We start from the raw sequence: 25,817 nt of genomic DNA, 5'->3' as shown, positions 1-25,817 counted from the left end.
TATGAACAAGAGGCTGCTCGGCAGCTTTCCAACACCACTTTCTACAAGCCATTACCCTCTGATCCCACTGCGGGTTACCAAAAGAAACTACACCATCTGCTCAAGAAACTCCCTGAAAAAGCACAAGAACAAATCTGCACAGACACACCCCTAGAGCCCCGACCAGGGGTCTTCTATCTGCGACCCAAGATCCATAAACCTGGAAATCCTGGATGCCCCATCATCTCAGGCATTGGCACCCTGACAGCAGGATTGTCCGGCTATGTAGACTTCCTCCTCAGGCCCTATGCTACCAGCATGCCTAGCTAAAAGTCGCAATTATGCAACAAAAAAACTTCAAAAACAGACTCCCGCGAGAAACAGCCAAACTGGAATTAATCTGCAAACTGGACACTATTAAATTAGGCTTGACTAAAGACTGGACGTGGATGAGTCATTACACTAACTAAAAGCTATTTCCCCATGCTAATTTTCCCCCTACTGTTACTCACACCTTCTTGTCAACTGTTTGAAAAGGGCCATCCTGATTATCACTACAAAAGTTTTTTTTCTCCTGCTGATAATAGCCCACCTTAATTGATTGGTCTGGGAACCCCCGTTTTTTCATGTTCTCTGTATATATATATCTTCCTACTGTATTTTCCACTACATGCATCTGATGAAGTGGGCTATAGCCCACGAAGGCTTATGCTCAAATAAATTTGTTAGTCTCTAAGGTGCCACAAGTACTCCTCGTTCTTTCTACAAATAAAATCAAATTTCAAATGTTTTGAAACCCAGGAAATACAGATTTCAACTTGTGCCGCCGAAACAAAGCACCCACTGTTGCTAACTATTGAAAGAACCATTGGGCCAGAGAAAGAAAACAAGCCCGAGAATGACTCCGTTGCCTAGTGGTTAAAGCGTTGACGTGGGAGACCCAGCATCCAGTCCCTCTGTGCCAATGACTTCTTAAATTATTTTTTTTCCACTGGGGAACAGCTTCAACAGGAGAGAGGATATGGGCTCATGAGGATACGGAGGGAAATTTGGGGTGGTTTCCAGGAAAGACGAGGAGGCTGCCAGATTCAGCAGGGTGTGGAGGAAGATAGATGGGACAGAGTCTACTACCACAATTCCTTTGCTCCCAAGTCCTGTGTGCCTGGATGGAGGTGACGCAACTCAGAGTAACCCGCAGGCTATGAGCACATCACAGGAGGAGGTCCCATAAGACCATGTGACAGCCATCTCCCTGTTTCACTAGACACAGAGTCAGCAGTTCCTGCTAGGATATTTATCAGTCAGTCTATATAAAAGGTGGGTATAAAATAAGAGGTCAACTGCATGACTTCACCCACCATCTGAAATGGACAGGTTCTGTGAGTGAAACTTCTCTTTGAACTTTTTCAGAGCGATGGAATACATTGTTCCTTTGGGCACATCTTACTGGATCAATGGGCTTTCTTGTTTCACATCTTTCTCTCTCTCTTATCATCTTTCTCTTTTTGTCTTTTTCTTCCTCACTTTCAACTGAGCTTCTCCCGGAACCCTCTACGCCTCTTTCAGTGTGCATGTAGGAGGGAAACGAACAGCAGTGTGGTATTTTCAGTTGCACTTGGCCTCAATCACACAGTAAATCAATTTTACTGTGGGACACAGGTGTAGCAGCTCTGCACTTCCCTTGGCTGTGGCTTGGTGATTAGATTCAGTTAAAACGTTAAGAGAGCAAATGATATGCTCGCCAAGTGAAGGGACAACAGTGTCGTAAGTCAGTGCTGGACATATTTATTTCAATACACCAGAAAAGCCTTGGAGATTTTAAATACATTGACTCAAAAATCAAAGTACGGATGCTGCTGAAATTCTTGGCAGGGGTTCTTAGGAATTGTTCCCTTGAGTTACCATGGCAAGGGCGCTCCCACCTGCAGGCTGTTTTTCCTCCCAGTATATGTTGGATGCCCTGTTTATTTCTTGTCCCATGTCCGTTTGGAAATGTGGATGGAAGAGAAATGAAGATTTTTATTAATTATTATTATTATTATTCATTATACCTTGGCTGACTCTTTTCACCTGCACCTGTTACAGTTAAATTGTATATTTCACAGTCCTGAATTATCCTGCATTTAAAGGTCTAGAAAACATGACCTATGAAGGAAGATTGAAAAAATGGGGTTTGTTTAGTCTGGAGAAGAGAAGATGGAGAGGGGACATGAGAAGTGTTTTCAAGTACATAAAAGGCTGTTACAAGGAGGAGGGAGAAAAATTGTTCTTCTTAACTGACAAGAAGCCATGGGCTTAAATTACAGCAAGGGAGGTTTAGGTTAGACAACTTCCTAACTGTCAGGGTGGTTAAGCACGGGAATAAATTGCCTAAGGAGGTTGTGGAATCTCCATCATTGCAGATTTTTAAGAGCAGGTTGGACAAACACCTGTCAGGGATGGTCTCGATAATACCTAGTCCTGCCTTGAGTGCAGGGGACTGGACTAGATGACTCTCGAGGTCCCTTCCAGTCCTACAATTCTTTGATTCTATGACTGCTGTCACGTCCTTTTATTGTTGGAAGGACTCCATGAATAGGACGTGGTCTGTCCTTTCTTTGAAGATAGCTGATTCAAAGCATGTTTCTGGAAAATGAAGTGAATTTTAATGCTGGTCAAAATATGTCATTTGAAGAATATTTTTTTCCCCGAAAATTGACCTTAGGTCTAAACAAAAACGTTGATGGGAAATTTTGAATTTTCTTTTAAAAATACATTTTAAGTAAAAACGGAGGATTGGATACATTCTGGTTGTTAACAGCTAAAACAAGTCAAGAAAAATGAATGCCTAGTGACCATTTCCAGCTCACATGGGCGTCCTTACACCTCTCCCACCAGGAGATCCCTGCGGTTCCATGGCTGAGGTCAGCTGGGGAAGGAGACCTAGGAGGGAGGATGTAGTGAGTTCCCTCTCTCTGCATCTGATAGAAGGTTTAAGGGACTAAGAAGCAAACAGGATGCCCCTAAGGTGAGCCTGATGCCTGAGTGGCTCTCTGGAGCCATTGAGGGATGACAACTTTCCTGCAAAACCCTGGGAAGGTGGGGAGAATTGAGCCAGGGCTAGACCGTGGGGTGGAGTGAAGCACCGGAGACTGAGGTCAGATGGGCATGATAGCTGGGTCCCGCCTGCAAAGGAGAGGGGTGGCCAGCTGAGGCTGAAGATGTTGTTATTTTTATATTTCTGTTGGACTTGTTAAATCAGCAGTTCTCAGGTGCGGGGTCCGCAGCCCCGTTCGGGGCCACAAGCAGGTTTCAGGGGTCTGCCAAGCAGGACTGGTGTTAGATTCACTGGGGCCCAGGGCAGAAAGCTGAAGCCAAGTCCCACCACTCGGGCCCCAAACCCAAGCCCAGCTGCTCAGGGCTGGAGCCGAAGCCCAAGTAACTTCGCTATGCAGGGCACCTATTCGTGGGGCCCTGGACCCTCGCCCTGCTTGCTACCCCCTAACGCCGGCCCTGCCTTTTATAGGCAGGAAAACAGTTGTTTTGGCATAGGTGGGCCCTGGAGTTTTTATAGCCTGTTGGGGGGCCTCAGAAGAAAGGTTGAGGAACCACGTGCTAAAGGATGCTGTGGTCCTGGATGGGGTCAGGCATTTGAAGGCGTCATGGATGGAAGGTCAGGCCACTCCTACAGACAAAATAGGCCCATAAAAGACATGAGGAAAACTGAAGCACAATGTCACACACGGCCACAATTGGGTGTGGTGCACTGGTGCCAGAAACAGGAGGGCCAGGAGTCCATGCCCCCCCTCACCCCCCCCCCACCTTTTAACAAAAGAAACATATGTGCTTTGGGAATAACAAGATCATGCTGCTAAAGGTCAAGATGCACTATCCCCTTCAGTGTCCCTGCAAATACACAGGTGTGGTGGCAATCCTCCAGCCCATGCTTCCCGGTGGCAATCTGAGCATAGCACCTCTGAAGATATGGATAATTGCAGAGTAAGGAGAACATAATAATTGTCAAGAGGATCAATGGCTTTAACCCAGTCCTTCCTGGTTTTGCTTTTTGCTAACCGTTCCAACACTGTCATTAAAAACACGTTACATGGGTGTTTATGGCTGTGGTGACCCTGTACCATTTTTGGTTTCATGGGATAGTTATTTAGAACGTAAGAACGGCCACACTGGGTCAGAGCAATGTTCCATCTAGCCCAGTGTCCTGTCTTCTGACAGTGGCTAATGCCAGGTGCCCCAGAGGGAGTGAACAGAACAGGTAATCATCAAGTGATCCATTCCCTGTCGCTCATTCCCAGCGTCTGGCAAACAGAGGCTAAGGACACCATCCCTGCCCAGCCTGGCAAATAGCCATTACTGGACCTATCCTCCATGAATTTATCTAGTTCTTTTTTGAACCCTGTTATAGTCTTGGCCTTCACAACTTCCTCTGGCAAGGAGTTCCACAGGTTAACTATGCATTGTGTGAAGAAATACTGCCTTTTGTTTGTTTTAAACCTGCTGCCTATTCATTTCATTTGGTGACCCCTAGTTTTTGTGTTATTAAAAAGAGTAACAGGATTTGTGACAGGATGTAGCCCTGTGTCCACACCCTCCACACTATGGTAATAATTTTTGTACCAAGTATGTTTTGTAAGGTATCAATTGAAAACTCATAATCTGATGATTAATATTGTCCTGATAACATATGTGTGGCAACATTGTCATGCAGTTATAAGGGTCCACTGTATGGTGTTATTAACTCATGTCCCAAACTGAGGTTGGCGAACAGCTCCTTCTCAAACAGAGGATTGTGTGCGCTGCTTAATTTGGATTGAAGCAGTCAACAGAGTCATCAAGCAGGAAAGGGAGATAAAGGAAGCTCAAAAGGGTGAGACAAAAGCAGCAGGGAACATCCTTCCATGTAGACCTTTCGTCTCCTGGTGGGGCTGGACACCATTAGAAACTCAATATAGGGGTTTGGTTAGTTCCAAGAGTGCTGGTGGATGCTCAGGATGGAGTTATAGCCCAGATTAATATATTTTTTCATCTGCTTTTGCTGAGCAGAGTCACCATTGCTGTGAAATGTGGGACTTCCATGCTTTTGTCACCTTCAGTTTAGACCAGTCAGAAACTGATACTAGTGGAAAATGTGGGTGCTCACTTGGAAGGAGCTTTCCATTGAGAACACCATAATAATCTTGCTTTGAAAGCGGCACTGGCTGCCCGTGAACTTCCAGACAGAGTTTCGAGTGTTGATTTGAATTTTAAAGCTGTAAGGGGTTAGGGGACTGGTGACCTCACGCACCACGTATTTCTTTGTGTGATCCTTCCGTAACTACACTCCACAGGACACAAAGCTGCTTCGCGGTCATCGAGAGGGGGAATCACAGCTTTCCATTTTGAAAAACAAAAACCTTATCTTGAATTGTGGAAAGCAAAAGCAGAACTGAGGTTTTTTTAATGGCATCAAGCACAGACTATGGTTAGGTTCCTCAATTCACCTCATGAAGTTAAATCTTGAAGACCTTGTTCAGTCACATTGTCCACAGCAGATGAATTTCTCCTGCACCATTCCCTCAGCTGATGGCTGGCCCCCAAAATCATCACATCCTTGTGGTATGCACAAGATATAAGTGAATCTGTGGGGCCCAAGACCCTCAATGGTAGACTGGGTGGTGGGCCATGTGTGGTACCAGCCACTGTTGGTAGACAGGACACTGGGCTAGAGGGACTATTGGTCTGACCCAGTATGGCCATTCTTATATTTTACAGTTTATAAGAATGCATGAACTGTGAGAGGATTTGAGAACGGACTTCCCTTCTCTGGGTTTATATGCTGATTGTATTGGATCGTAATAACATTCCTGGTTTGTTAATATAACAGTGCTCTGCATTTGAGGTTGGTAGCCTCTTCCTAGAGATGAGGAGTAGCATGTCAATGATGTTACTGAGCTGCATGGTCTCAGAGAGTGAGTTTGCTTCAACATGGGTGTTTTCTTTGCATCTCTGTTCTAGTATTTCTTCAGCTCTTCCTCCTTGTAGCAGTCCTGAGCTCGGAGGGTCTCGCTCGCAAACTGAAGGAGTGGGAAAAATGCTTTATGGACTCTGACTACGAAGAACTGGTGGCTATTGCCAAAAATGGGTTGGAAAAAGCGTATTGTTCAAAGAAGGTGGTGATTGTCGGGGCAGGAATCAGCGGACTCACTGCTGCCAAACTGCTGAAGGATGCTGGTTGCGAGGTAATTATAATGACCAAGAGGAGCCAGAGACAGGCCAGGGAGGCAGTTTTCCTCTGAAATAGTCTTATCATTCCTTTTGGATAGGAACTTTTTGGGCCGAGGGCCACATCTGGGTGAGGAAATTGTATGCAGGGCTGGGGCAGGGGGTTGGGGTGTGGGAGGGAGTGCGGGGTGTGGGAGGGGGTGCGGTGTGCAGGAAGGGGCTCAAGGCAAGGGATTGGAGCAGAGGAGGGGTGCAGAGTGCAGGAGGGGGCTCAGGGCAGGGGGTTGGGGTGCAGGAGGGGTGCAGGGTGCAGGCAGGGGGCTTAGGGCAGGGAGTTGGGGGGTGGAGGTGCAGGAGGGGTTCGGGCTCTGGCCCGGCGCCGCTTACCTAAAGCAGCTCCGGGGTGGCCAGGGCAGGCTGGCAGGGAGCCTGCCCTGGCCCCACACCGCACCGCTCCAGGAAGCCCTGCGGCCCCTGGGGGAGAGGGGGTGGAGGGCTCCGCGTGCGCTCCCCTTGCCACGCCTCCAGGTGCCTCCCCCGAAGCTCCCATTGGCCGCTGTTCCCCATTCCCGGACAATGGGAGCTGCGGGGGGCGGTGCCCGGAGGCGAGGGCAATGCACGGAGCCCTCTGCCCCCCCGCCCGGGGGCCGCAGGGACATGGTGCCGGCCGCTTCTGAGAGCAGAGCGGGGCCCGCGGCGCCATGGGGGGCAATCCCTCGGGCCGGATCCAAAGCCCCGAGGGGCCAGATCCGGCATGCGGGCCGTAGTTTGCCCCCCTCTGTGATAGAGTAAACAATGCTGAAGAACAAAACGATGTGAACTTAAGTAAACTGAGTGAATTGCGAAAGAAAGAAAGAAAGAAAGAAAGAAAGAAAGAAAGAAAGAAAGAAAGAAAGAAAGAAAGAAAGAAAGAAATCTATTATTTTGATTTCCAGACAACATGTTCATTGCCTTGAGGTTGAGGTTATTAGTGTGATAATAGCATAGTTGTATGACACATAATGATGAAGCTAAAAAAATTCGAATCACTAGCTTTTATGGAAATGGTGAGTCGTTCAGTAAATGTTCCAAGAACAGTTCCCATATTTCTGACAAAATTCTCTACCTATGAAAACTGATATTAACTAACCCATAACACCTTTAACTTTCACTCTTACTTGTTTGCTTGTTTGTTCGCGTTTTGTTTTGTTTTTCCATAGAAAGAGCTACTGTCTTGGGCCATGGGAAAGACCAAAATCCATTATCCCTATAGGTTGCCTAAACATCCTCTACGCCCCCTTCTCAAAACCACCCAGGAACTACAGCCCCCGAGTCTGGAAAAGTCAACGGAGAGAGCTTGTGTATTTATATACACAATTGGAGAGAGTCCAGCAGAAGACAACAAAAATGATTAGGGGACTGGAACACATGACTTATGAGGAGAGGCTGAGGGAACTGGGGTTGTTTAGTCTACAGAAGAGAAGAATGAGGGGGGGATTTGATAGCTGCTTTCAACTACCTGAAAGGGGGTTCCAAAGAGGATGGATCTAGACTGTTCTCAGTGGTAGCGGATGACAGGACAAGGAGTAATGGTCTCAAGTTGCAGTGGGGGAGGTTTAGGTTGGATATTCGGAAAAACTTTTTCACTAGGAGGGTGGTGAAACACTGGAATGCATTACCTAGGGAGGTGGTGGAATCTCCTTCCTTAGAAGTTTTTAAGGTCAGGCTTGATGAAGCCCTGGCTGGGTTGATTTAATTGGGGATTGAGCAGAGGGTTGGACTAGATGACCTCCTAAGGTCCCTTCCAACCCTGATATTCTATGATTCTATATTTGAAGTGCTTAGTTGATGTTGTTGGTTTAAAACCTCCCTCCCTGAAAATCTGGCATTAATAATGAATGCAAAAATCGCTGCTGTTATGAAAACTTCCATACTGGAATGTGTTCCTTGAGTACCCAATGCAGGAATACAACCCGATTCTGGAAGCATGCTTGAGAACATGCTTAACTTTAAGCCGATGCTTAAGTCTTATGAAGTTGAAATTCAAGTTGAGCATATATATACCTGCTTTCCAGAATCAAGGCCTGTATGCTTACATATCATCTGAAATTACTTCGATAAAACATTAATGTTCTTTCTTTGATGTCCATTTACAAAAGAAGGGATGTGGGATAAATCAAGCCCTACCTACAGCTACTAGGTACCAGCAAGGGATTGAAAATCATGACCTGCGTTTTGCCCCTAGGTCCTGATTCTGGAAGCCAACAACCGCGTGGGAGGACGTATCTTGACCTATCGAAGAAACGATTGGTATGCGGAGCTGGGAGCCATGCGTTTGCCAAGAGACCACCGGTAAGACACAGTTCGCCCTCCTCACCCGCCAACCTTGTTCAGAACCGTGAAAGCCCCGTTTTAAAGACTTTTATGATAATTCCAAGAAAAAAAAATCTTTGAAGCCTTAAATTTGAGTAGGTTAAAATCTCCCCTTGCTTCCTTATGTGGACTAATTGCATTGCATGAAATAGTCAGTCTGTGTGCATGAACTGAAATCTCTGTGGAGCTGTAACTCTTCCTGCAAAGCTGGGATGGGACTGGGTGGGCAGAAGTGCAGGATGGGTTGAGTTATGGCGAGCTACTCCACCAGCCCAAATGCCCAATGTCATTTTTTCAAAAGTAAATTCTTTAGTGCATTTTGTTGTTTCAGTTTGAGCAAAATGTTTCATGACACATTTAACTAAAAGTTTTATTCTGAACATATTTATAATCGTTATTGAAATAGTTATCCACATTTTTCATCTACTGCAAAACAGGGTTGAATGTGGATTTGGTAAAATATGGATTTGGGGTCATATGACACAAAAATAATTTACCTAGGTAGGATGGAACCATTCATGCTCGGGACTATATATGAGCATATAACATTCTCTCTCATTTTGGAATTTTTCTCTTTTTACTCCTTCTCTTTTCTTTAGGATTGTGCGTGAATATATTACCAAATTCAAACTTAAACTGAACCCATTCTATAACACTAACGACAATGCCTGGTATTTGGTTAACAACGTCAGGGCAAGATCTGAAGATGTTGACCGAAACCCTGATATCTTGCAATACCCTGTGCTTCCCACAGAGAGGGGGAAATCTGCCAGTGAACTTTATGACCAGACACTGGATACGGTATGTGTGTTGTGGAATGGACTCCTGTACTGTAGGTAGGTCTTCACTTCAAAGTTAGATTTTGGTCCTAAACTCTATTTCATCCACACACAAAACCATCTCGCTCTACTTAAGTGGTCCTTTCAACCCAGGCTAGCTGGCATGGCTTGAGGGCATGGGCGCCGGCTTCCTCCTTTCCCTGGGTGTGCTCAAACCCAGCTCAACCCCTTCCCCCAAGGTCCCACCCCTGCTCCACCACAGGCCCCACCCCACCTCTTCTGCACCTCTTCCCACCCAGGTCCGGCCCCTCTCCCAAGCGCGCCCTGTCCCCACTCCTCCCCCTCTCCCGCAGCCCCTTCTGCACGCTATGGAACAGCTGACCACAGCAGGCCGGAGGCACTGGGAGGGAGGGGGAGGAGTTGATCAGCTGGACCAGCCAGTGGGCCAGAGGTGCTGGGCTGTAGGGGGTGGCAGCTGACTGCTGGCGGGTGCTAAGCACCCGCTAATTTTTTCCCGTGGGTGCTCCAGCTAAGGGTCTGTGTTCACCTGAGCTAGTAGACAACTCAGCGTGTGCAGTGAAGGTGCAAGCTAAAACCCTGGAGTCCTGATAGTCCTCCAATGCCTTCCCACAATCCCCACCCCCGGGGGCCCAGAAATACAAACAAGTTCTGGGACAGAATCGTAGAGCGGCTCAGAGAACCATGGGAAACGGCCCCCGAAGTCCTAGCAATGTACACATGGGTGAATGCGTCACCAGAGAGGGCGCCCTAGCTCAACTGAGAGGAACAGACCCCTGTTCAAATCCCCACTGCTGATCAGATAGAGGGAAGACTTGCACCGGAGGTTTCCCAGAAGCTCGGTGAGTACCCAAACCCCTGGGAAACGCGACGAGGCTGGTGCTGTTGATTTCAAGACCCGCCTTAGGCTCCTGACTGCAGGAGAGGCTTCACAGCTGCGCTCCCCAAGCAGAGATCGGCGTCGAACGCCCTGGGAGGGGTAGGGATGAGGACATACCCCTCTCTTTGGCATCTCCTCTTGGCCAGTTTAGCTGTTGGCCAGCGCTGTTGTTGGTGAAACTTTTATCCATCAGGAGGGGTGTTTTTTCACACCACTGACGGACAAAAGTTTGGCCAACAAAAGTGCGACCGCAGACATTGCCTTAAACTATTTCTTTTATTGTTCAAAAAGTCTGAGCGAAAGCAGCTGAGTCAGCTGGAGAACTGCGGGAAGGGAAAACAAAAATGACCCCTCCTTGGCCCCACTCCTAGGCACCGACTCAGTGGGTGCTCCAGGGCTGGAGCACCCAAGTAGAAAAGTTCGCGGGTGCTTAGCACAGCACCAGCAGCCAGCTCCCCGCTCCCCTCCGTGCCTCCTGCCCACCGGTGGCCTCGCTGATCAACTCCTCCCGCTCCCTCCCAGCGCCTCCCACCTGCCTTGAACAGCTGTTCGGCGGCATGCAGGAGGCTCCTGGAGGGAGCGGGAGGAGTGGCGATGGGGCACACTCAGGGGAGGGGGTGGAAAGAGGTGGGAAGAGACGGGGCAGCGGCAGGGGCTTGGTGGAAGGGGTGGAGCGGGGGTGAGGCCTGGGGGGGGGCAAGCGCCCCCCAGCTAGAGGAGAAGTCCACGCCTATGTCCCCATTAAAAAGATCTTGTTAACAGCTTTTTCACCTGAGCGCGTCATTTCATGTCCTGCCTCCGTGAGCATAGGCACTAGGATACCACCTGTAAGTACATCATGGCAAACAGGGAAAATAACCAATCTGCAAAGATACAGCTGTGACTCTGAAACTAGCCACTGTTTTCTTCGTTGCTCCCCAGGTGACAACAGACTGCAGAGTTTTGAAAGAGAAATATGACTCCTTTTCCGTCAAGGTAATCGAATATGGCATTCCAGTCTCTCGTGCCATGTTCACACAGTCCATGGTCGGAGGTAGGACGTCTGAATCCTCCTACCCTCCTGGCTATGTGGAGCAAACCCGCTTGCCTCATGGGGCCTTGCATACTTTCCCCTGTGGTCCTCCGGGCTCTGCTTTGTGGAAGGGGGAGGGCAGGGCCACGGATCCACATCTTCTTTGCCTCTCCCTACCCAAGACATCGGTCTGCAGAAAGCAAACGGTCTCTGTGCTCCCATCTGCCCTGTGTTTGTGCAGTGAAGACAGGACCCTCCTCCATTCCTACGTAACTGACGTGGCATCTCTCCTTCTCACCCTGGGTCTCTGAGCGGCATCCAGCTATGTGCCCTCATCCACGGTTATTTCAATGAGATACGCTTCCTCTGTGTACCTGCGTACCCCAAGTTTCACCTCACTTAAAAACCACTTGCTTAGAAAATCAGACCTAAAAATACAAGAGTGTCACAGCACATTATTACTGGAAAATTGCTGACTTTCTCATTTTTACCATATGATTATAAAACGAATCAGTTGGAATATAAATATTGTACGTACATGGCAGTGTGTAGTCTATAGAGCGGTATAAACAAGTCATGGTCTGTGTGAAATTTTAGTTTGCACTGACTTCCCTGGTGCTTTTTATGTAGCCTGTTGTAAAACTAGGCAAAGATCTACATGAGTGGATGTAGCCCCTTGGAGATCTCTGCGTTCCCCTAGGGATACGTGTACCCCTGGTTGAGAACCACTGCTGTAGGAGGTCTGACCTGGACCCTGGCTGTTTAATCAAAGGCAATAAAATCTTGCTATGGACACTCGGAATGAAATCCTGCCCGCACTGAAATCAATGACAAAGCTCCCGTTGATTTCACTGGGGTCAGGATTTCACCCGGTGAATCAAAAGAGATGAGGGATTGCGTCCTGAAGGGGATCATCAGCCCGACTCCAGTGATTGGTTATGAGGAAGCTGAGAAATCACACAGGAGGGTAGTTGAGGTTTGGGATGGTGTTCCAGTCACCTGGGACAATAAGGCCTTGTCTACACTAACATTGGAAGTTGATCTAAGTTACGCTAGTTAAGTTCCGTAACTTAAGTTGACGTAAATGACATCGATTTCTATCGGGTCTATGCCGCGCTAGGTTGACGGGAGACGCTTTCCCATCCACGTAGCTTCCCCCTCTCATTGAGGTGGAGTACTGAAGTCGACAGGAGAGCGCTCTCCCATCGACTTATCGCGTCTTCACCAGGCCCGCTAAATCTTGCCGCACTGATGTAGCGTGGTAGTGAAGACAAGGCCTAAGTCGCTTTGTTTCTCCCTGCCTCCAGCTCGAGGAAGTCTTTGCTGGGGTAGCTGGATGGCAGCTCCCTGATGCCACCAGCCTTTCGGTCACTCAAGCTCTCTCCTCTGGGCCGTGCCAGTCGCAGCTTTGCCTTGCGGGTGGTTAACAGTACGTGAACCCCAATCCCCGAGACTCATTCCCCTGTGATATCCAGTCCCTTCGGCGGGCTACGCAGAAATCCCAGCTCCTCCGCAGTGTACCTCAGTTTACCAGTTTTACTTTAAACCACCACTCCTGTAAACCACATAGCCCTGGTGAGCACTTATAATAGACCGAAAGAAGGTTTGTTTGAGAAAGAATAAGTATTTAACTAGAATTGAGGTGAAAGTGAGAGAAGCAAATGGCTAGAACGTAAAAGCATAAACCACAAAGCTGGGCGCACCCTTCTCAATAGTCACCTTGCCAATAGACTAAAGTGGGCTTCCCCTGCAAAGCTCAGTCTGTTGCAAAGTTGTCTGGGTTCACCAGAGCCAGCATCAAAATGTTCATGAAAGGCCCCTGCTCCTTAAGGCAGTGGTCCTCAAACTTTTTCTGTCATGCTCCCCCTTACCCGTAATGTAATCTGTCTGCACCCTCCCACCCCCACAGCCAGGAGCCAGGGCCGGGAGCGGGGTCAGGGGCTGGGAGCCGGGGATCGGGGCCAGAGCTGTGACTGGGGCCAGGGCCAGGAGCAGAGCCACCGCCAGACCCGGGACCGTGGTTGGGAGATGAGCTGCAGCCGGGAACCAGGCTGTGGTCAGTGGCTAAGGCCAGGGCCGGGCCATGCATGGTTGGGGGCCGGAAGCTGAAGCCAGGGCCTCAGCTGGGGTTGGAGCAGAGATGGGGGCAGAGTGGGGCTGGGTGGTGCTCTTTCCCTGCCCCCAATGGGGGCTGGCCTGGGCCCCATCAAGCCCCCCCAAATGTTCCTCCATAGTTCGGGGACCACTGCCTTAAGGGGTTTTCTCAGTGAATGAATCCAGAATGCCTTTCCTGACACACTATTTATACAGAAACAGTCTTTTGCCTTGATTCATAGCCAGGGCGATCTCCTGCCTGTTATAAAGGTCTTTTTTGATAATTTGTTCTAGGATGTGGCCAGGGTAGGAACAGAACCTTGCATTACCTCCTGGCTGACCGAGGGAGGGGAACAAGTCCCTCTGGTTTGAATGAGTTGTCACCTAGACACAGTAGCCCTGGTGACTAATTTTTACCCCAAGTCCATCAAGCAAACTTTCAGTATAAATACTTTATTCCTTAACTACTACCCATTCATACATCTCGCCACGGTTATGAATCTTGACAAGTTGGGAGCTTTCTGCAGATACCTTACATGTTACTCTTCATAGATAAATAGCTTGTAAGATGTGTTTGGTGTAGTCAGTTTGTCAGGGCTGAGCTGAGAGATGTTTGCAAAGAACAGGGGACTGTTTGCCAAGGGGTCTCTGTGTCTCTGTGGGTGTGACCTTTGGCTAACCCTCATGGGTACCGAATAATTCCTATGTTCCTCTCTTCAGCTGTCAGGTTTCAATGTGGATATGATATGCATGCACTTTCTGCCCTTCCTCTCTTCCCCAACCAGGAATATTTGATTAAAGAAGGAAAATTAAGTAGAGGAGCCATTGACATGATTGGTGACGTGCTGAATTTAGACGGTAGTTTCCACCTGTCTTTTCTGTACTCTATCATGGGCGATATTGCATTCAAAGACGGGTAAGGAGAAGAGCATCTTTAATGACTTGCTTTATATGGAGAAGAACATGTATCTATGGTAGGATCTGTCTATCTATCCATCCATCTTCTGATACAATGAGGATGAGGATCAGATAGGTGTATCTCATCCATCTATCAGTGCGGCCAGTTGCCTTCTTTCGAGAAGGCACCGATGGTCTGAACTGTCATAGAGGGCAGGTTTCATTACTATATTTCCCTAGCCATACAAGGCAGGGGACACTTTCACAAGGGATGAGACGACCATTGCTGAAAGTGTCTATCTATGGCTTCTAATTCCCATGCAATTCAGTAATTAACTTCTGACGAGAGTATAGTGACCATCACTCTGTTGTACCAAGGGAACCCTTTGGCCAAATGACCCCGAATTGGGATTACTAACCCCACCCCATCCCCAGGAGGCACACCTAATTCTAAGGCAATCTTAGTAATCATGCAGAATTTAGATCATGTCGAAGAGTGAAGCTCTAAACAGAAAGCTGGTCTGAACCTTAACTACCGCAGACCTGGCACTTGCCTGTAATAAAAGAAGCCGGAACTGAAGTAGTCACTGGGGGAGGAGGGGATGGAAGGGGTAAATTATATCTTCAGCTAAGCAGCTCCTTACAGATCTGCTCATTATTTTTGTGATATTCACTCAGAGAACTATTGACGGAAGCTGTAATTCTTCTACCATCATCTCCCCCTCCATCCCCCCCCCCCCCCGCTGCCTTTCTTTCAGTTTTGATGAGATCACGGGGGGATTCGATCAGCTCCCAGAGGCTTTCTACAAGGCTATGCACGAGGATATTCTATTTCACTCCACAGCGGTGAAGATACTACAAGACAATGAAAAAGTGAGAGTGTTTTATCGCAGGCCATACACGTCGCTCCCCTTCTCAGTGACGGCCGACCATGTCCTTGTCACAACCACAGCGAAAGCCGCACGGCTCATTAAATTTTCTCCCCCTCTTTCCTCCAACAAGACCCATGCCCTGCGCTCCCTCCACTACTCAAAGGACGTGAAGATTTTTTTGGCCTGCAGGGAAAAGTTTTGGGAGAAGGATGGAATCAATAGAGGGAGGTCAATCACTGATCGCCCCTCCAGATTCATCTACTACCCCGGCCACAATTTCTCCAGTGGGGTGGGGGTGATCCTGGCTTCCTACACTTGGGACGATGAAGCTGAATTCTTCGTTCCCCTCAGTGATGAAAAGTGCGTTGATGTGGTATTGGACGACCTGGCAGAAGTCCACCAACTACCCAAGACTTATATCCAGAACGTCTGTGATGAACATGTGGTCAAGAAATGGGGCCTGGACAAATTTGCAATGGGAGCATATGTTTCCTTAACCCCGTACCAGTTAGTCGACTACTCCAAAGCTTTGTTTCAGAATGAAGGGCGGGTCTATTTTGCAGGAGAATACACCGCTCACCCTCACGCCTGGATCGAAACGGCTATGAAAGCTGCTGTGAGAGCAGCCACGCACATCCACGGCGCTATCCGTGCATCGCCTCCGCGGCAAGAGAAAGAGCGGAAGGAAAATGAAGTGTAATGGACGGATGAGTGTGTGGTGAAGGGGCAAACCCGTGGGGATTCTGATGGGGAATTAAAAATTGCCCGGCTAATCATCGAGCGTCCTTATGATTGTGGTTGGGCTGATGGTAGCGCCGAAATGTCCCGCTGTGTGAGTCACTCCAAAAACGCGGAAGGAAAGAGAGAGAGGGCCTGCTTGTGATGGGGCGTACAAACCCCACCCTGGGCAACAAGGAGCTAAGGGATTACTCTGGGCTCAGCCAGCCCGGCCCTGCCACGCCTGCAGCAAATGCTCCCTCTGCCGGAGGCATTAAAAGGCCGGGAATTCGCTCGTTTGGGGGGCAGAGCTGGAGGTGAGCGGACCTGCAGCCCACAGCTCCCGCAGCGCAGAGCAGAGGGAAGCCTAAGGCTCTCACCCAGCGACCCAAAGCACGCCCCCATCGCCCGCCCCTCCCAGGGTAGGGAGGACCCGCCCCAGAGACAACCAGAGAGGGATGTGTCCTGTGGACCTTGCACTTTGGTAACCCCCTTTACTTACTGTGGTGGGAAGACGTTGAACTAAGCTGAACCCGGGGGAGGGGGAATGAGAGGAAGAGGACAGCCTTAAGCAGCCTTGGTTGCCAGGCTACTGGTATCCTAAATGGCCCTAGGTCAGAGCTGACTGGCCCAGGCTCCCCTCCCAACAACCTCCTTGGCAGTCAGGGGTTGCAACTATGACCAGTAGGCCATGCTCCCCAACCAGACTCTAAGCAAGGACCATTCATTACACAACCCCCAGAGCTTACAATCTAATTATAAGACAAGCTTGATACAGACAGAAGGGGGCTGGGGGGGGGGGAGTACAATGAGAGAATGAAACAATCCGACCCTAGATTGTTACTTTAGGTGAAGCCCAGATGGGGCGGGGCGGAAACTGCCTAAACCAGCAGCAGACTGCTATGCCCCATCGCGCTGTGACCTCAGACTCTTCTGGCTGCTTCCCCAGTCTATTAACATTATCTCCGGCCTATCCGCACCAGGACACTCAGGGAAGTTAAAACCAAGTTACTGCAGGTATGAGGTTAAAGCCCATTAATATGCATTAACCAGCGGTGTGGACACTCTCATTCAGAAGTAAAGTAGCCTTAATTCACTGTAGCTTAATCTGCTTTTGTTTTAACACATTCTGGAAGGCGATTAGGTGTCACTGAGCAACCTTTACTTTGCATTAACAAAGTTTTAGGGCATTTAGTATCAGTCCAGGTTCTCTCTCTATATAGTAAGTATAGAGAAAAATCAAGAAAGTTCAATACAGATATGCTCAAAGAATGTGGGACAGCCACATTTTATAAATTTAATTACATTCATTAATAAATCGTAGAATCATAGAATATCAGGGTTGGAAATGTTCATACCTAGCTCTAATGAAGTGGTTTTCATACATATATCTCAAAGTCGGTAAGTATTATTAACCAAATGTTACAGATGGGGACACTGAGTTACTGGGATTTGACGCCAGAGAGCCGGGAATAGAATCTACCTCTTATGAGTCCTGATGTCTGGCCACTTGGCTTTAGTGCAAATATTTACATCTTACTGAATTTTCTTCCTTTCTCTCTCTACTTACCAAATAATTTCATTTAACCTTCTTTCAGCAGTCCTGCTCTCCATTCTCTGAGTCCTGTGCTCCTGTTTCTGACTCACCTCTGAAATAGGTAAAGCCTATTGTCCTTCTGAGGATGTTCTCCCCTTTTCCCCGCATACTGAGCTCTAACATTCAACTGACAGCTTGCACGACACTGATCGGACCCCATTCATGACATTAAAGAACTGGAGTACACGTGAACTAATTAAGCCAGCTGAAATGCATGACCAGCTATCTGGGTGCCCCCTTGACCTCTGCCCTTGGGCTGAGTCTGAGGCCTGCACTAGGAAATTGGGTCAGTGTAACTACTTCGCTCAAGGGTGTGAAAAATCCGCATCCTTGAGTGATGCAGTTAAACCAACCTAACCCCTAGTGTAGACACCTCTAAGTCAGTGGAAGAATTCTCCCATCGACCTGGAGGTGGATTACCTACTCCGATGGGAGAATGCCATTCAGTTGGGAGCATCTTCACTGATGCTCTGCAGCAAGGCAGCTGCATCGGGGTAGACAAGCCCTGAGTTTAGCTTGGAAGGGGGGTGGGACAAGTAGCTTTTTGTCTCCCTGATCTGGGGGACCTCTCTCTGCCAGGCCAGTTATGGAGTAAACTAGAGGAGGATCACAGCTGCTATGCCTTATCCCAGCTGGCAGTGACACAGAGGGGTATTCAAAGACCTCTGCGGGGTAGAGATCATCCCCTTTTTGCCCAGCCATGCTGCCCATGCTAGTTGGGGGGGGGAAGGTGCTGAAGATTGTGCTAGAGGGTCTCAGAACTATGAGGGGGTTTCCTATGCAGGGGACAATCCTGTGGCCAGATCCATGGAGTTTGTAGCCATTTTGTACAGCTGGACTGCCGAAAAGAGGCGGCAGCATGGCCCGAAGTATTAACTTGGAACTCCAACGGAGCTTTTCACTGACACCTTGCATCAAGCAAAGTCGGGGCATTGTATTATAACGAGAGTTTGTCAACACACCTTTTTTTTCCATTGAAAAATGGGGGTTTGCTTGAGCCTGGACACCGCTTCATCTTGGATGAGATGAGTGAGGGAAACACACAGCATCTGCTGGAACCCTGACCATATCGCGACCCAAGTACCAAAGAAGTATCAAGATAAAGTTATGGCCCCAATGAGCCGAACACTTCTGAGCATGTGAATAAATTCAGGGGGACAAATGTATGTCTAAAGTTACTCACATGAGTAAGTGTTTGCCTAAAGTTGCCATCGCGTATCCATTATTTCAAGACATTTTACCTTGCAGGGATGTTAAAATTAAAAGAAAGAAACACGTATTGGAAACCCAGTTACGGTGGCATCTTAATAATAAAGCACCCACTTAGATAACAGCTACAGAAATATGCACACAGAGTGAAATTCACCCCACGCAGTGGGACAGAACAAAGCCTTATGCCACACTTAAGTCATACTTAAGCCCTGTAAGAGTGGTTATTGAAAGGATCAGTCCTGTTGGTTTAGAACCTTATCCAATGGAGAGACTCATGGAGACTTTAGCGGGTGATGAATTAAGCCTATTATTGACTAAAAGAGGTAGCCATTTGTTTGACTACACTCATGGTTCTTTCCAGAGACCAAATAACTAAATTTAGCCACGGGCTGCGTAGACGTATCCTGTACGTGCTTTGTCTCGCACAAAAGGACCATGATTTTAGTTGGTTGTCTCGGTGTGACTATAAGTAAATAAATAAATAACTTGTAATTATTCTCACTCTTATATAATGTGTCTCACGTTGGGCTGCGGTCACTGGTCACTTTAGAAAATCTTTCCTTTGGGGCTGGTTCTCAGAGATGTTGAGCACCGGTATTTCCCAGTGACTTCAGCTGGATTTATGGATGCCTATAACATGGGAAATTCAGGCTCGAAAGTGCCTCTGGACCGCAGTGTGGACCGCAGCTGGTCAGACTCCGCAGCTGGTCAGAAATGTTCTGTTGGAACTCCCCCCCCCCCCCCCCCCCCCCAATGGAAGATGGCTTTTTGACTGAAGGAAAATTCCCATTTTCATCTAAAGCATGCTGTACCCAGAGAAATGTCAATGCAAATGTTCAAGAAAAGTGGGAAACCAATCTTGGTCGTCAGTTTTTTATAGCAGAAAAAAATATATTCCCAACAGCCTATGGTCTGGAGACTCTTTGTTCGATTTAAACCGAGCTTATACTGCTTTAGTTTAAGTTGATACCTTGCAGACGACAGTTAAATGGACATAAAATTGTTTTCAACCGGATGAAAATTGTCCGCACTGTGATTGATTTACATCACTTTATCTAGATGATTGTAAAATCACACTTTGAGTTCAACCACGGCAGCTTTAAATACAGACAAGACCTGAAGCTAAATACCCTAATGCGGAGATTTCCAAAATGACACATTATTTAAAAAACAAACAAACTTTAGCCTCAGGCCTGGTCTACACTTAAAAGTTAGGTTGACATAGCTACGGAACTCAGGGCTGTGAAAAGTCCCCATCCCTGAGCGACAAAACTATGCCATCCTCACCCATAGCACAGTCACAGATAGCTTAATGGAAGATTACTTCGAATAGAATCATAGATTATCAGGGTTCGAAGGGACCTCAGGAGGTCATCGAGTCCAACCCCCTGCTCAAAGTAGGACCAGTCTCCAATTAAATCATCCCAGCCAGGGCTTTGTCAAGCCTGACCTTAAAAACCTCTAAGGAAGGAGATTCCACCACCTCCCTAGGTAACGCATTCCAGTGCTTCACCACCCTCCTAGTGAAATAGTGTTTCCTAATATCCAATCTAAACCTCCCTCACTGCAACTTGAGACCATTACTCCTCGTTCTGTCATCTGCTACCACTGAGAACAGTCGAGATCCATCCTCTTTGGAACCCCCTGTCAGGTAGTTGAAAGCAGCTATCAAATCCCCCCTCATTCTTCTCTTCTGTAGACTAAACAATCCCAGTTCCCTCAGCCTCTGCCCTTCAATCAGACACAGCGATTGTAAAGTTGAATGTGATAGTAACTAGACCCATTTTAAACCCTTCACCACACAAGACAAAGCCCGTAGGATTCATCATTAATGATTTATTTCTTCCCCCCTGGATTCCTGCAGCCACCAGCCACCTTGGAGCTTTCCCTCGTCTCTCCCAGGCTGGGCTCACTTGATGGCAGGAGCTCAGCGGAGGGTCCAGCTTTGCTCTTTCGCTTCCATTCTTCACGTCTTTGGGTGGCTGCATTTGCAACTGAGCAGCCTGATGGAAACACGGAGTCCTCTGTCTCGGCAGGCAGGCCCAGCCGCCAAAGCCAAAGACTCCCTGAGAACAGGGGGAGGTTCGCCCGAACTCTCAGGAGTGGAGGCTGGGCCCATAGGGTAGGGTTACCATATTTGAACTTTCAAAAAAGAGGACGCTCCGGGGGGGGGGGGGGGGGCGGGGGGAGGAGTTGTAGCCCTGCCCCCATCTACTCCCTCCCACTTCCTGCCCCCTGACTGCCCCCCACAGAACCGCCAACCCATCCAACCCCCGCTGCTCCTAGTCCCCTGATCGCCCCCTCCCAGGACCCCACCCTCTATCTAAGCCTTTCTTCTCCCTGTCTCCAACTGCCCCCTCCTGAGACCCCCCCACCCTAACTGCCCCCCTAGAACTCCATTCCCTACCTGTCCCCTGACTGCCCCGCCCCCTATCCGCACCCCCGCCCCCTGACAGACCCCCGGGTCTCCCACAACTATCCAACCACTCCCTGTCCCCTGACTGCCCCCACAGAACCCCCGACCCATCTAATCCCCCCTGCTCCCTGCCCCTCACTTTGCCCCCGAACCTCCGCCCCATCCAACCCCCCCTTCTCCCTGTCCCTTGTCTCCCCCGACCCCTCTCCATATGCCCACCCCCTGACAGGCTCCCCCCAGAACATCCAACCCCTCCTGCTCCCTGTCCCCTGACTGTCCCTTGAGACCCCATGCCCCTTCTCCAGCCCCCCGGCCACCATACCCTGCTGCTCAGAGCAGTGTGTCTGGGGTGCGGAGCCAGACACAGTGCCGTGCTCCCCCGCAGAGCGTGCAGCTCCCCCGCCCCCGCCCCCAGAGTGCTCAATTGGGAGGGAAATCCCGGCCCTTTGGAGAGTTTTACAAATTCCTCCCGGAGGGCGATTGAAAATCCCAAAAGCCGGACATGTCCGGGAAAATCCGGACGCATGGTAACCCGACCACAGGGACTCCAGGATCTGCAGCTGCTGCCACCTCTATGGTGAATCCTCCGACTCATCACCAACCAGCTCTTCCCCATTCTGCCGCCCGGCCCCACGGTCTGACCGTGCAGGAGAACAGAAACCCTTTGGGACAGCAGGAGAGTCTCCTCAATGCCGCACCCTTTGCATGGCTTCCCGCAGTCACCGGGAAACACGACTACCCTGCCCCAGGAGTCTCTCAAGGAGCTGCCGGCGCAGTCACTGGGCACCCACTCGTAATGGTCTCGGGCAGTGGCATTGCAGAGGGAGCTGAGCAGACCGTCCCTTCCGTGACTTCCTGAATTGCTGCCAGGACGGATTCTCTTCTGCGCTAGGGAGAGTCCCCGAGGAAAAGCAGCCGTTGGTGCGGGAGGGGGCAAGATAAGCTCTCCCCCTGAGCCCTTGACTAGCAGGCAAGCAGGACTCTGGGAGCCAAGGGATCAGTGTGTCTTGCTGGGAGAGCAGAGCTGGAGAGCAGAAAAGGGCACTGGAGGAATTGTCTAAAAGTCAGAATCATGGCTGAGTCATGGGCAGCCAGACCTAGTGGTCAGAGGCGGAGTCCACACTCACAAGGCAGGAGTCGAGAGTCAGCTGGGTCAGGACGCTGGAAGAGCAGAAGCAAAAGACCAAATTGTGTTCAGCACCTCAAGTCAGATGAGTCACCCCGAGTCCGCATGCCAGGAAATCAAGCCTGGGGAGCGGGAGCAGGAACAGCCAACACACGGTCCAGAACCGGGGAGGAGCTCGGGTGTTCAGACAGCTCCTTGTTCCTGCTGCTGGTTTAAGGAGGTCCCGGGGGCCGATTAGCTGTTCTGGGACTCTGCCAATAGGTCCTCAGGGATGGAGCCTCAAATTGGGTCTGGACTTCGTCAGTCCTAGGTAAGCAGTTTTTCGTAGGCTTCCAGGTGGCATGCTGGAGGGTGGCTGCTCCCAGGAACCCTGGAGACCCGGGTTAATGACCCGGGGTCATGACAGCGACTGATCTCTCACCGCTCAAACCTGCTGCATGAAAGAGTCTCCAGGGTCCCAGACGCATCCTCTGAGAATAAAAAAACACAGTCATGAGGACAAATAGGCTAGGGAACAGGAGCCCCCTCTTTGTTGCAACAGCCCCAAGTGCCCGGAAGAGTGGACGGTTCTTACCTCCAGGAGATGCCTGGGATCTTCCATCTAAGTCTCATTGGGACCCCTGTTTCTTGGTCTGACAGGATGAGATCGTCTGTCTCCCCTGCTCCCTGCGCTGGGCTGGCTGCAGCACACATCTGGGTAAGAGGCTGGGCCAGAGAGATGTTACAGTCAGGGTCCAGGCAGCCCAGAAGGAGAACAGAGGGTCTGAAACCAGAAGACGAAGCAATCAAATCAGCGGATTGGACAGAGAAGTTTTCTACCCTACAGGGACATCAAAGAAGGTCTGTTAGGAAAGCTGAGATGTTAGTCTGGAAACTGCTAAGGCAAAGATTGTGACTTGTTAAGATTCCGTTTTAGTCACTACAAAGTGTGTTGTGTTTTCTTTGTCTGTTTGAAATTTGTCTCTTTCTCTTGCTTAGTCTCACTTAAATCTCTTCTTTGTTACTGTGCTTCCAAAACCACCTCAGCGTCGTGTGTTCGAGTGAAGTGTGAGTCTCCAGCCTACCCAAGAGGCTGAGCTGTGCCCTGTCTCTCTGAAGGTAGCGAATAATTTCTGAGCGGTGCTGGGCCCGGAGTCCAAGGGCAGTTCACCAGACATCTCCTGTGAAGCCCAAAGAGACCAAAGGATCAGGAGAGATTCAGGCCCCACTGACCCATGAGAACTTCCCACAGAAGAGGCTACACAGGGCTCCAGACACAGCCAGCAGGATCCCTCCCACAAGCTAGGCCATGTCCTTCCCCTCCCAGCCCCACAGCTTCCTCCCCACCCCAGCCTCAGGAACCCCTCCCACCCCCCTGCTCTCCCCACCCACTCTCCAATGCTAGGCTGTTTCCAGAATGGAAACGGAATGGAAATGGAAATGGGGGGGAGGGATAGCTCAGTGGTTTGAGCATTGGCCTGCTAAACCCAGGGTTGTGAGTTCAATCCTTGAGGGGGCCATTTAGGGATCTGGGGCAAGAATTGGGGATTGGTCCTGCTTCAAGCAGGGGGTTGGACTAAATGACCTCCCGAGGTCCCTTCCAACGCTTACCTTCTATGATTCTATGATTCTAAGGTGCGTACCAGATTTCACTCACCGCTAGATGCTGGCCAGGCCTCGTGTCACCGCTTTCTCGCTAGGCTAGCAACCCCGCTGATACTCACGCTTGCAGTTTGTTGGCTGGGAACTCAGCCCCCCAACCAGGTGACTGTCCTCTAGTCCACTCCTTCCTGGGTCGTGCTCCTTCCAAACAAAGTCCAACAATGTCTTGAACAGAAACAAGGCCTTCCACCCTTGTGGGGAGCTCTTCCTCGGCCTGATTTCGGCTTGGCCTGCCCTTCTTGGGTTTCTATGGTCTTCTATGTCCCCTTCCTTAGGGTTGGTGAGAGAACCCAGTCCTACCCTGGACTCCAGGTTTTGGCCAGAGGCCGTCTACTGAGCAGCTCGGTCTGCTTCTGTACTTTTGCTGCTGTTTCCCTTCGTTTCCTCTCAGGTGGGCTCACTTGGTCATCAACTTGGCCTCGCCCCAGGCTTGGCAGCCACAGGCCAAGCCACCCTGTTAGATACCCTCCTCCTTCAAATCTGGTCCAGCCCGGCTGACAGGTTTGCTGAGAGGATGGTGAAACCCCATTGCTGATCAGGAGGAGGTCAGAGTCTGTTCTCTAGGAGGCCTCCATTTCCGCTTCCACTAGCCCCGCATTTACAGTGAGACAGAGCAGTACCTGCAGCAGGGAGTGGGACTTGCTGAACAGGGAGGGGAACCTTTCAGAGCATCAGACGAGCCACAGCCCTTGCAGCGCCTCGGGCATCTGGTGCAAGTGCCTGATGATGTGCAGCTGGCCCATGATCTTGGCTGTGACATCCTCGTGCTGCAGGGGAACGGGAACATGTCAGAGACTGAGACGCTCCCCAGGAATCAGGGAGGATTAAGGGCACCTGGAACCAGCACCATCATTTCCACCCAGCAGCTGCTCATGTCTGAGTGGTGGATTCACCCTCCCAACCCCCAGGATGGAGGCTTGCTGTCCTCTCTAGTGACCTCCAGTGCCAACCTCCCTCCTTGTCAGGTGAGCTCCTGCCACCTCCCCATCAGTGCCCCTGACAGCTGTTCCACCTCCAACCCACCTGGGGACACCGCTCACGTTCGGAGAACCCTCTCCTCCACCCCTACCTCCATCCCCACCTAGGTAGGGCAGGGAGGGGGCTGTAGCAGGGTGGCGGGGGGCAGGAGGGATTCTGGCAGTAGTGAAGTGGGATGGGGAGAGATTGAGACCTTTCCCCAAGTCACCCCAGTGACAAAAGCTGAAGCCACAGGATGGCAGCCCTGGTGAAGGGGGCAGGTCAGCAGTCCCTGCTGACTGAATCCTCCCAATCGCTCGAGAGCGGGTCCAGCCCTACCAGCAGCAAGACCAGCTTCCCACGCCCATGTGCCTCAGCCCTTCCTGCTCAGTCACCATCTCCAGCCAGTCCTTGGCCTCCCAGGCTGCCAGAGATGGGAGCAACTCTCGATGGTGGCTCGGGCGACATGGACACTAGGCCATGGGGAAATGGGTGCAGCTCTGTGGGGCAGGAAAGGTTCCCAGAGGGTACTTAGGGGACTCTCCTGTCCTTCCCAGGAGTGATAGCAGAGCACCACATCCTAAGAAGAGAAGTCCATGAAGTCCAGAAGTCCCCACTAGGCTCCTTGCTATCAGGCCAGTGAATGGCGATCGGATGGGAATGAGGACCTGGGCCCCACCCCAAGCTCCTGAGTGGATTGCAGCTGCTTACCGTGACCCCCATCAGTTGCTGGGCTTCCCCCAGGAGGGAGTAGACGAGCACCAGCCCAGCCTGGCTGACTCGTAGCAGGGGGTCATGGATGGCCAGGACTGCTGTCTGCAGAAAGGATCTTTTCTGCCCATCGCAGAAGAATTTTCCAAAAACCTAGAACCAAGAGGACACGAGGCTCGAGCAGATTGCCCAGAGCCAGCCTCCAAGTCCTGGCCGTACAATGGCATCACCGTCGTGCCCCAAAGGGCGGGGAAGAGAGCTGCTGTGGCCAAGGCAGTTCATTCCCCAGGAGGCTTTCAGGGTCCCAGGGCTCAGGGAAGCCCCTTTAGCAAAAGGTGGCAGGTGCTTAGGGACCAAAG

The 25,817-nt window shown here is 50.0% G+C and overlaps 1 protein-coding gene across 3 annotated transcripts; it reads left to right on the top strand.

Annotated features, from left to right (window-relative positions):
• The first annotated feature begins 1,278 nt into the window (after positions 1 to 1,278).
• LOC102947871 (L-amino-acid oxidase) lies at positions 1,279 to 15,859 on the top strand. 3 transcript variants are annotated; one of them, XM_043529032.1, is made up of 7 exons: positions 1,279 to 1,296; positions 5,971 to 6,194; positions 8,402 to 8,508; positions 9,129 to 9,330; positions 11,128 to 11,181; positions 14,098 to 14,228; positions 14,968 to 15,859. In XM_043529032.1, the coding sequence occupies exons 2-7, from the start codon at positions 6,054 to 6,056 to the stop codon at positions 15,779 to 15,781; spliced, it is 1,449 nt and encodes a 482-aa protein (XP_043384967.1). In that variant the 5' UTR covers positions 1,279 to 1,296; positions 5,971 to 6,053; the 3' UTR covers positions 15,782 to 15,859. The 3 variants fall into 3 exon arrangements, with proteins under 3 accessions (XP_043384967.1, XP_007053913.2, XP_043384968.1); XM_007053851.3 differs by having other exon boundaries at positions 1,288 to 1,358; XM_043529033.1 differs by lacking the exon at positions 1,279 to 1,296 and adding an exon at positions 2,969 to 2,986.
• The last annotated feature ends 9,958 nt before the right edge of the window (positions 15,860 to 25,817 follow it).

The sequence above is a fragment of the Chelonia mydas genome, chromosome 14 (genome assembly GCF_015237465.2).
Source record: "Chelonia mydas isolate rCheMyd1 chromosome 14, rCheMyd1.pri.v2, whole genome shotgun sequence".
Lineage (NCBI taxonomy): Eukaryota > Metazoa > Chordata > Testudines > Cheloniidae > Chelonia > Chelonia mydas.
Note: the sequence above shows the minus strand (reverse complement) of the source record. Positions and strands in the feature narration are given on the sequence as shown.

What these genes read in the sequence shown, in the direction of transcription:
- LOC102947871 (XM_007053851.3), top strand. An exon ending in CGTTTGCCAAGAGACCACCG is followed by an intron (nt 8,509 to 9,128) that starts GTAAGACACAGT and finishes TCTTTTCTTTAG; the next exon opens with GATTGTGCGTGAATATATTA. An exon ending in GATATTGCATTCAAAGACGG is followed by an intron (nt 14,229 to 14,967) that starts GTAAGGAGAAGA and finishes CCTTTCTTTCAG; the next exon opens with TTTTGATGAGATCACGGGGG.